The sequence below is a fragment of the Chenopodium quinoa genome, unplaced genomic scaffold, assembly GCF_001683475.1.
Source record: "Chenopodium quinoa cultivar QQ74 unplaced genomic scaffold, ASM168347v1, whole genome shotgun sequence".
In the NCBI taxonomy this organism is placed as follows: Eukaryota; Viridiplantae; Streptophyta; class Magnoliopsida; order Caryophyllales; family Amaranthaceae; genus Chenopodium; species Chenopodium quinoa.
The window spans coordinates 854,807-865,592 of record NW_018744128.1 but is presented as its reverse complement, the minus strand read 5'-3'; the positions used below and the strand labels follow the sequence as shown (position 1 = coordinate 865,592).

General features: G+C 36.2%; 2 protein-coding genes and 1 pseudogene across 2 annotated transcripts; 2 read left to right on the top strand and 1 right to left on the bottom strand.

The window, feature by feature from the left end:
- On the top strand, positions 1–1,860 carry LOC110692717 (annotated as a pseudogene).
- An 869-nt stretch (positions 1,861–2,729) lies between these two features.
- LOC110692850 lies at positions 2,730–3,164 on the bottom strand. The gene has a single exon (XM_021869932.1). The coding sequence runs from the start codon at positions 3,162–3,164 to the stop codon at positions 2,730–2,732; it is 435 nt and encodes a 144-aa protein (XP_021725624.1).
- A 3,493-nt stretch (positions 3,165–6,657) lies between these two features.
- LOC110692716 lies at positions 6,658–8,809 on the top strand. Its single transcript, XM_021869761.1, has 5 exons — positions 6,658–6,848; positions 6,931–6,983; positions 7,795–7,992; positions 8,111–8,191; positions 8,384–8,809. The coding sequence occupies exons 1-5, from the start codon at positions 6,792–6,794 to the stop codon at positions 8,544–8,546; spliced, it is 552 nt and encodes a 183-aa protein (XP_021725453.1). The 5' UTR covers positions 6,658–6,791; the 3' UTR covers positions 8,547–8,809.
- The last annotated feature ends 1,977 nt before the right edge of the window (positions 8,810–10,786 follow it).

The following is a 10,786-nucleotide window of genomic DNA, read 5'->3' as shown; positions in this document are numbered from 1 at the left end:
TCTTAATTCGGATTACTTTTCATCAAAAAGAAAATTCCAAAAAAATGTCAAAAACGAAGCTAATAGTAATGGTTCCAACCCCAGCAATGGGCCATTTACCCTCAACCGTTGAGTTCGCCAAGCTTCTTGTCCAACGAGACCAACACATTTCAATCCTACTCGTAATCCTTCACTCCCCTTTCATTATTACCTCGAAAGCCATCGATGCTTATATAGAGTCTCAATCCCTCGAAACCGACCCAAACCGAATCACTTTCTACACATTTCCACCTGTCGTGGTACCTAATAATGATCCTCCCTCCCCCAACTTCTTGAGCACCATCATCGAGCTACAAAAGCCGCTTGTCAAGAAGGCGGTCGAGGATCAAGGTACGAAACCGGCTGCCTTTGTCCTCGATATGATGTATGTCTCGATGATGGATGTTGCTAGTGAACTTGATGTTCCTTCTTATGTTTACTTCACCTCGGGGGCTAATCTCTTAAGCGTGTTCCTTCATGCTCAATCTCTTTATGATTATGAGGGAGTTGATATAATTTTTACCGAGTTTGTTGATCCGATGCCGAGTTAGATGTACCCGAGTTCAAGAACCGAGTTCCGGTTAAAGCGTTGCCTTGGTTTGGTACTGTCGATAAAGGTAGTGAGAGGCATAAAATAATTATTGATATGCCTAGGATGTTTAGACAATCGAAGGGTATTCTCGTCAATACATTTATGGAGCTTGAATCGTATGTGATTCGAGTTTTGATTGATCAGAGCAAGAGCAAGATCCTGTGGGGCCTATTTTATCACTCGATGGAAGGAGCCAACACGAAGTTCAGGACCAAGACTTGGTCATGGAGTGGCTAGATGAGCAACCTTTATCCTCGGTCGTGTTTCTATGCTTCGGAAGCATGGGAGGCTTCGATGTAGATCAGGTGACGGAGATAGCCAACGGCCTAGATCGATCTGGGTTTCGATTCTTGTGGTCGTAACCACGATCGGCTCCAAAGGTTAATCTAGGGAGTTCGATTGTTACAGCCTTATCGAGGCCTTGCCTGAAGGCTTCGTGGACCGAATGGCCCATCGAGGAAAAATAATTAAGTGGGCTCCACAAGTCCAAATCTTGGCTCATAGAGCCATCGGAGGTTTCGTGACACACTGTGGGTGGAACTCGATATTAGAAAGTCTATGGTTCGGGGTCACAATGGCTACATGGCCGATGTGCGCGGATCAACAATTGAATGCATTTGAACTGGTAAAGGAGTTAGGATTGGCCGTGGAGATTAGTATAAATTATCGGCTGAATTTTATGATAGGAAAGGGAAATTATTTAGTGACTGCTGAGGAGGTAGAAAATGAGGTGAAAAGGCTGATGAATATGGATGAAGAAATAATAGAGAGAGTGCGAGAGATTAGTGATTTTAGTAGGAAGGCTTTGAAAGATGGAGGATCATCTAATTATGAGTTGATTCGTTTTGTTGAAGACGTCTTGCATAATTAGTATTAAATCCTGTTAGAAGTTATTATGTATGTTTTTTTTTTTTTTTTTTTTTTTTTGGTTGGTAAGATGAAGGGTCCTATCGAATTGGAATCCCTCACAAATCAATCCAACCTGGGTTAGCAGGTTAGACAATTTGGGAGAGTGAGGGGCAGGTAAGGGAATCTCACTCCCCCAAATTGACACTAGTGGGGATTGAACCTCCAACCTCATGGTTGGAAGGTACTCTCCTTTCCGCTAAAACAAGCTTGGCTTGGTTATTCTGTTTATATATATAGTCAAGCAAACAATTTTATTTATTCTATTATCTATATGTATGTTTATTAGTGAAGAGAAAACATTTTTTTTAAAAAAAAAATATGATACGGAGTAACTAATTGCCCCGAATTAGGCCCCGTTCACTTCACCTTATTTTTGCTGAACTGGAATTATTTTTACTAAACTGAAATTATTTTTGCTGAACTGAAATTAATTTTACTGAACTGAAATTATTTTTACTGATTTTCTATTAAATTTCTTCTTTAAAGTTACTAATTTTTACTAAACTGAAATTACTTTTGCTGAATTGAACTTATTTTCACTAAACTGAAATTATTTTTACTGATATTTTAAGGTGAAGTGAACAGGGCCTTAGTGAAGAGAAAACATATTTAAATAATTTAAAGCGAAAAAAGTGTCAATTCAAGTAATTGAGTCAAATTTTGCTAAGTCGGGTTAGGTTGTCCAATTTAAGTTTGATATATGCTAAATTATTGTGTATATAAAAAACAAATTTTGAATCAGGTCACTTTTAGGTCGGAATGGATTGGGTCTGGTCTAAAATACATAGTACTCCCTTCGTGTTTTTTCAAGTGTTAGCATTACCAAATATGGCAATATTTTTTTAAGTTTATAGTTTTTTTTTTTGGCAAAAAGATACATTTTAATATTATATATCTCTCCTCTCGTGGTCATCACCGAAACCCACTACTACCATTGGCGGGTCTAGGGGGGTACTCCTGTTCCGGCAAAAAAAAAAAGTGCGAAGATGTTTTTTCTATTAACCGGTCTCTTAGGTACAGTCATGTAGATAAACCTACCTACCAATCAATCAATCAAAGCCTTAATACCATAAATGGGGTCGGCTACATAAACCAAAAATGATTATTCTGTGTGGTCGTCCACAAAAATCTTCCTCCTCCATCCCATACGATCCAATACCTCACCCTCATGCAAGTCCATATACTTCATATCCTTCCTAACTCCTTCCAACTAAGTCATTTTCAGTCTCCCTCTCCCTCGTTTTACCCCTCCATGGTCCCACCCTTCCACTCTTCGTACCGGTGCACCCTCGGGTCTCTGTCTTACATGCCCAAACAAACGCAAACGATTTTCCCTTAATTTGTCTGCAATGCCTGTCACACCTACTTTCTTGCGGATAACCTCATTTCTGATTCTATCTCTTAAAGTGTTCCCACATATCCACCTTAACATGCGCATTTCTATAACCTCCATCTTTTTAATGTGCTCCTTCTTAGAAGCCCAACACTTTGTACCATAGAGCAATACTAGTCTAATGGCAGTCATGTAGAATTTTCCCTTCGACTGTAAGGGAATGCTTCGGCTCACATAACACTCCCGTAGCCGCTCTCCATTTAAGCGACCCTGACTTAATCCTGTGACCCATGTCTTGATCAATGTCCCCATTTTTCGAGATGATCAACCCAAGATATTTAAAACCTTCACTCATGGTCAAGTCTTTTCCATCCAAACTTACCACATCATTGTTTGTCCCCCTCTAAGTACCTCGGCATACCAAATATTTAGTCTTACTCCGACTTAACTTAAACCCTCTAGATTTCAACCTTTGCTTCCATTGCTCCAACTTGAAATTAACCCCATCTTTAGTTTCATCCACTAAAACGATATCATCCGCAAACCGCATACACCATGGAACCTCATCTTGAATTGGTCTAGTTACTTCATTTAGAACCGTTGCAAAAAGAAAAGGGCTTAAAGTAGACCCTTGATGCAATCTAATTGTAATAGAAAAATATTTTTCCAACCCTCCACATGTCCTCACATTCGTTGACACATCCTGATACATATCCTTAACCAGTTCCACGTACCTTCGCAGGATACCTTTCTTCAACATTGCCCACCAAAGTACCTCTCTTGGCACGCACCTTGTCATATGCCTTCTCCAAATCAATAAAAACTATAAGATCTTTCTTCTTTGCCCTATAAAACTCCATCATTTGTCTTATAAAATGAATTGCTTCCATAGTAGATTTCCCGGGCATAAAACCAAATTGGTTATCTGAAATGCTAGTGCATGCCATCAACCTATGTTCAATCACTCTTTCCCCCAACTTCATAGTGTAGCTCATAAGCTTAATCCCTCGATAGTTAGAACAATCTTGGGCGTCTCCTTTGTTTTTATAGACCGGGACCAAGGTGCTCTTCCTCCAAACTTGTAGAATCCTTGTAGTCCTCCATATCTTGTTAAAGAGGTTTGTTAACCAATCAATACCAATCTTACCCAAACACCTCCACACGTCTATCGGTATACCATCAGGACCAAGCGCTTTCTTTGGCTTCATTAGGGGTGAAAGTTTGGTGTTTGGTTTGGATTATGGCCCAAGCCGAAATAATTCGGTTTCAAAATTTTCAATCCGAATCCAAACTGAAATAGAATTCGGCCCAAACCAAACCGAATTTTTTATAAGCAAACCGAAACCGATCCATAATCCAAATTTTTCACCTCATATTAAAAAAAAAAAAAAAAAAAAAAAAAAAAAAAAAAAAAAAAAACCTAAGCAAACTAAATAATTAAAAGAGAAAATAACATACACAAATTAAATTGACAAATAACTGTAAAACTATATTATATTATTTATCAACTATTACTGTATTACAAGGTTTAAATTTTCCCACTAATATTAACATTAAAAGACATACAAATTTTTTTTTAAAAAAATAAATAAATAAATTCAAATGTTATGCTCATCAACGATTTCAGATTCATCATCAACATTACTTAAAAACGAGTCGTGAGAGATGAGTTGTGTGGTAAGGCCAAAGAAACAAAGCGGTGGGAGCGGTGGTAAGGCCAAAAACAAGCTGTGGGAGCGGTGGTGAGGCGAAATGAGTGGTGGTGAGGCGAAACGAGCGGTGGTGACTGCCTAACTGGTGAGGCCGTGGGGGAGGATCGGTGGTGAGGTCGTGAGGGAGGGCCGGTGGTTGCGTGAGAATTCTGAGAAAGGGGGAAAACCTAAGAAACTAAGGGAAAGGGTGAGGAAGGCTAGAAGGGAAAAGAGGGTAAAGAAATTAGGATTTTGATTTATATATGAAGGGAAATATGGGCTGGGATATTGGGCTTTATATAAATTCGATTTGGAAATTCGGTTTTCGGAAGCCCAAAACCGAAATTGATCCGCAATCCATATTTTTTTTAAATCCCAAATTGATCCAAGCCGAATTTCCAAAAAAATCAAACCAAATTGTTAATTCGGTGATTTGATCGATTCGGTTTTCGGTTTTAATCCCTATCATTTCACCCCTAGGCTTTATCTTGTTCAGTGCAATCTCCACCTCTACTTCCCTAATCCTCCACACATACTCCGCTGTTTAATTCAAAGGGACCACTTATCTAAACACTACAAGAAAAATACCTTTTCATAGCGATTATTTTAACATTTCATATTAATTGTAATTGCTACAAAAAAAAATCCTAACGAATGGTTATTCGATACAATATCCGTCGTTGCCATAGCCTTTAGTAGTGTTTTCGCTTTCGCTGGGGCTGTCCTTATTAATCAATACGGAAAACAACATTCGATCATGGTGATTATTGTATAGCTATTATAATCGCTACAAATGTTGAACTCATTTTCTACAAAAAAAAAAAAAAAAAAAAAAAAAAAAAACCATACATATGATTTATACAAGATTCGAACATGCAACCTCAAGATTTAATATTAAATGTTTATCCAAAAAGCTATGACATATTTTATGTTCTCTTTGTCAAACAAAATTTTAAAATCTAGTGTAAAAAAGGTTTTTTGTATCGATTTTTGGGTTTTACTGGCGATTGTAAACGATACGCTTTTCCATAATTTTAGAAATGTGCATAAAAATGGTGAATAAATATTATTATGTTTTTCGTCTCGATTTCATATGGGTTTACTATGTTGATTGTAAACTAATACGGATTCCACTACTATTTCACAAACATACGTGCATATTGTAACGAATGTAAAATCGCTACGAAAAGACATTTTTCTTGTAGTGAAATAACTGGTCTCTTAGGTGTTATGTTTTGTTCAATGACAGGTTAGTACTATTTTTTTTTATCAAAGAGACCTGTTGTCACAAATAACATGTCTCTTAATAATCTCTTTTTTTTCCACAAACATATTTATTTACTCATTTATAAGCCTTGTTGCCAGAGAATAGGGTATTAGGGTGTATCGTACATGAAAATACTAATACAATAGTGAAATGGATTAATAAATCTAAATTTAGTTGGAAAAAATGATAAACTCCACCTATTATTTTGCAGGTTTTTTTTTTTATTATTATTATTTTTTTATCAAACTTATTTTTGTACCCCCATCCCTCAAATCCTGGATCCACCACTGACTACTACTACCTCCGTTAATATTATGTGCAACTTAGGGATATTATATGTGAGGTATAAAAAAAATTGCAAATTTGCACATAATAATTATTAATAGAGATAGTAAATTTTTAATACATTTCTTCTCACATTCATAACTTTTTAATAAATTATAAATTCCACTATCTTTCTTTTATAATTTGTTTAATACTGCATCTTAAAAAACATGGAGAGAGTACTCCATATTAGACTTTAACAAGCATATTCCACAAATGAACTTCTCCAAAGTCCAAATGTTTTTTTATTCCTACAAATTCTCCCAAAACAGTAGATAAAGGTGTCAATTCGGATGATCAGATCGGGTTGGGTCGGGTCAATTTTGAAAGCTGAGTAATGCTAATTTATTGTGTTCACGCGAATCAAAATCTAAATCGGATATGTTTTGGATCGGTTTCAAATCGGGTCGGTTCGGGTGTGGTTTTGACATCTCTAGCAGTAGAGCCCGTGGGCCCAATCTGCTGAACCCACCAAGACATTAAAGCAAAGCCCAAACAATAACCCAGACACAACAACTAGAATATAACCCAGAAATTACACAATCCTACACGACGTCGTTAAACACAGTCGCCAACTTCCATTTCCATTTGAAAACCCTAAACCCTGCAATTCCGAGGGAAGTTAGGTTTCTGGGTTTGAGCTCAAAGTTTTCAACCATGTCTAGTAGAGAAGACGACGATTCCGATGCTCCTGAAGAAGTCAGTGCTCAACAGGTCTCTTTCTCTCTCCTATCTATTTCTGATTATGCAATTTACAGAAATTAATTTTGAATTTTTGAGTGATTTGATTATGCAGGGAATTCAACAAGATGAAGAGATTAGAAAAGCTCTTCGATTGAGTAAAGCCAGGTTTTTTCTCGCTCTCTCTCTTTCCTCCCTTCATTTTTGCTTAATTTCGATTGTTGTCAATTGCACAATGATTATCTTTTATTTTTTTGTTTTTGATATGATATTGATATTGACGTGATGTTTCTGTGATTTGTATAGATTTTTAGTATGTGAATGTGAGTATCAATTGTGTTTAGTGCTCTGGTTTTTAATGATGAGCATGTCAATCGAAGCTTTCGTGTTGTTTGAAACCGACTTTGGAGGTGGTATTGGTAGCTATGTATTGAGTGTAGACTGTGGTTTGGTGCTCTAGTGTTTTATGAGCTGTTCAATCAAAGTTTCGTGTGTTTGAATCCGATTTAGGATTGTTAATGCAGGCTATGAATTAAGTATCAACTGTGGTTTGATGTTCTTGTGTTTTATGAACTTGTCGATTAAACATTGAAGTTTCGTATTCTTTGAAACCGATTCAGGAAGTGTTATTGCTTGCTATGTATCGATTATCAACTCTGGTTTGATTGCAAAATTTTGGAAACAGAGATAGAATGTCTCTTCATTAAGATTCTGGATTGATCAGCATTTTACTATTCTTGTCAGTTTCTGTAAATTGCTTGTTGAAGTCTTAAGTTAGTGTTGGATGTTGGATCAAACTTGTAGATAATGATTCTGATTTTTGTAGTGTACACGATTGCCTTGGGGTTTTCATATTACTTTTTGGATGTAAAGTGGAGAAACAGGAGATTATTACTCTTTGGCAAAATTTGTGCATTCTTGCACTGTGTTAGGTTTGTACTTGTTTGATTTTTGTGGTTTGAATTTGTCTTTCATTTAGGGCTCGTCACGAAGGGAAAGAACGTCGAAAGAAATTGGCTGAAAGGCTAACTCCACGTCAAAAGTCAAAAGTTGAAGCATCTGATGATGATGTTGAAATGGTTGAAGATGAAGATGAACCTGATACAAGTAAGCAATCCCAAGTAAACACAGGGATGCTTCCAGTTGACATTGTCAACTTACTTGCTGCTCGTGAGAAGTATGTTCTTCAATCATCCTCATCATTTTTTGCAAATATTTTACTTTATTCCATGGATTATTCTATTTTCCCTTTAGGTATTGTCTAATTGGGCAGTGATTACTGGTGTAATTTGCAGGCAAGTATTTATATCAGATTCCGAGGATGAGAAAGAGGGGAAAAAACTAAAACCAAAGAAGAAACGAAGCAAACCATCAGGGTATGATGCTTCTAATTTTTGTAAAGTCTGTCCATATTGGCAAATCTTGAGAGCATTTCATAGGGAGTGACGAGCCTGCCTGACTTTTGAATCCATTTTAAATGCTGATGGATTTGGTTGAATCCATTCATTGTCTCAATGTGTAATACAAATCTACAATTTTATGACTTTTTCTTGTGATCTACCTTCCAGGGTAGAGACTGTTATTCTGAAGGAGCTACCACCTTCACTTTGTGTGCAGAACTCCTTGGAGTTCTTGGAGAAAAGGAAAAAGCAGGTTCCTAGGTCTGCTGCAGTCTTGACCAATTCAAAGCAAGCTTTGCGTCTCCTCTCTTCCTCTGGATTGCTGAAGTAAACTCATATTTCTTATTTTTGTTGTTGTTGTTGCTTAGGCTCATAGCCAGTAAGTGAGAGGTGAACAATTGAAGGTGGTTGTAGTTCTTTCCAGTCTTTTTATTACAATTGATTACCTCTCGAGTTTGGATTGAGATGTGAGTCAAAAGATGAAATGCTAGCTTGAAAAGCCTTACTAGCATTAAATTTTCTCCATGTTAATATGTAATACTATCCTTCATATTTGATTCTAAATCAATGCCAAAAGCATTATAGATTGATCTGAAAATTTTTTATACAACTTTTTCTGATAATCTGATTCTAATAGACTTCTTAAGGCGCCCATGTAAACAAAATATCATGGTAAACTTTGCAAGTTTAATTTGAGATCCAGAAGACGAGACTGTCATCTGGAATCAAGTTCATGAGTTTCAGTAGACAGGCTGCAGAAGTTGCAGCACTTTGTTAAACTACTGTGTATTTAACATGTTAATTTGCTATTAAATGAGGTTAATTTGCATGTTCATTAAACTTCTCTAACATAATGAACCATCCTAAAAAGGGTGGAGGGATTGAAAGCCCAGATTTGGATATTTGTTAAGAGGGCTAAATTTGTCTTTCCACTTGCTAAAGGGGCCAAGATTGGTTGCTACTAGGTGACAGCCGACTCATTGTCTTTTAGAGAAAGTGACACTATCAGGAATTTTAGATTGTTTAAAACAAGTAACATTTCTGTTGCCAGTACATGTAAACATATAATAATATAGATTAAAAAGAAATACATCAAAATTAGCAACTTTTGCTCTATTTCCTGCCAAAGGAAATCTGGGTAGAAAATTCACTATGATGAATTACAATAGTAACTATGTACAAATTATCAGAACTACTCTGAACAATTGAATACAGAACCCCTGAAAGTTAACACCAGCAGACGCAGCTGGAAATGAAAATCATGGACAAGTAAAGTTATCTCCAAGGTCAACCCACATCTGATCCTGAGTCATGGATGCAGGTGTAGTTGAACCATTCAAGCTGAGCAAGGAATGCAAGGTGTTCTTCACCTTGTTCACGCATTTTCGACGTTGGATACGAGCAAGAATGACATCTCTGTCTAATGGTTTCGGCGATCTGAGGTATAGCTGGGTTGATACAGGTGGTTTCTTTTCAGCTTCATTAGCCTCATCCCTCTCCTCATAAAACCTCAAGTTTTGAGTTTCTGATTCCATCAAAGGCTGTTCCTTAACAGACATCCTAAAACTCTAGCTTTGTATGTATATTTTTCAGAGCTTTAATATTGAAGATGAGATCAAATCATAAAATGTTTTAAGGGTTTTTAAGATATTTATTTGAGGAGAAATGTATTGTTATATATAGTAAAGTATGTAATAACAAGGTGCCTGTGGTTTTGTCTGCAACCGTGGGTTAGAGGTTATAAAAATCTGGGGGTATTTTAATGTTTGTTTAAAGATTTTGAGGCGGTTTTTGAAAGTGAAAGGTAGCTGGTTTTGCAAAAACTGAGGAAGCAAGGTGTACCATCAATCACTTGCCACAACGCCAATCTCACTTCATCTTTTGTCAAACTTTATCCAAAAAATGAGAAAATGATTTGCAATTGGTGAATTGGATAAGCATGAATAGTGTTTCCCTTGTTTGGTGTGGTTTAAATTTAAATTTCCTTCCTAACTTTCACCTTATATGTTACGAGTACTGTAAAATTTTGAGCATTAATATTTTTAATTGTGTTATAAAATTGTAAATAAAATTAAAAGTTGATGTTTTTAAAATACATATTGAGAAGAATTTAACAAAAAATCACAAAATTATATTTAAACTAATGTACACAATAGATGATTAATGTAGAGTTTGTAAATTCAGTCAATATTCTATTATAATCATTATAATTATTATTATTTTTGTAGAGAGAGACGCAAGGACAAATGATGTAGGCAGGATTTAATTTCAGGTCTTGAGTGCCATTTTTAAGACTTTAGCCAGCCTAATAGGCTAGTTAATCATCCTCAATATTAACATCAATATGAAACAATATTTTTTACTCTTGACTCTATCTTTTCCCCTTTAATACTCGCACCTCTATGAATTGTGATACTCCGTATTGGTTTTGGAACAAGGGGTGACTAGGTGAGAAGGGTTCAATCCCCACCCTAATCCCCCAAACAATCCTTATCCTAAACGAACAAGAGACCTATTTCATTTTGGGATTATTGATACTTACACAATTCTTATTGTTGGGTTAGGCAATCC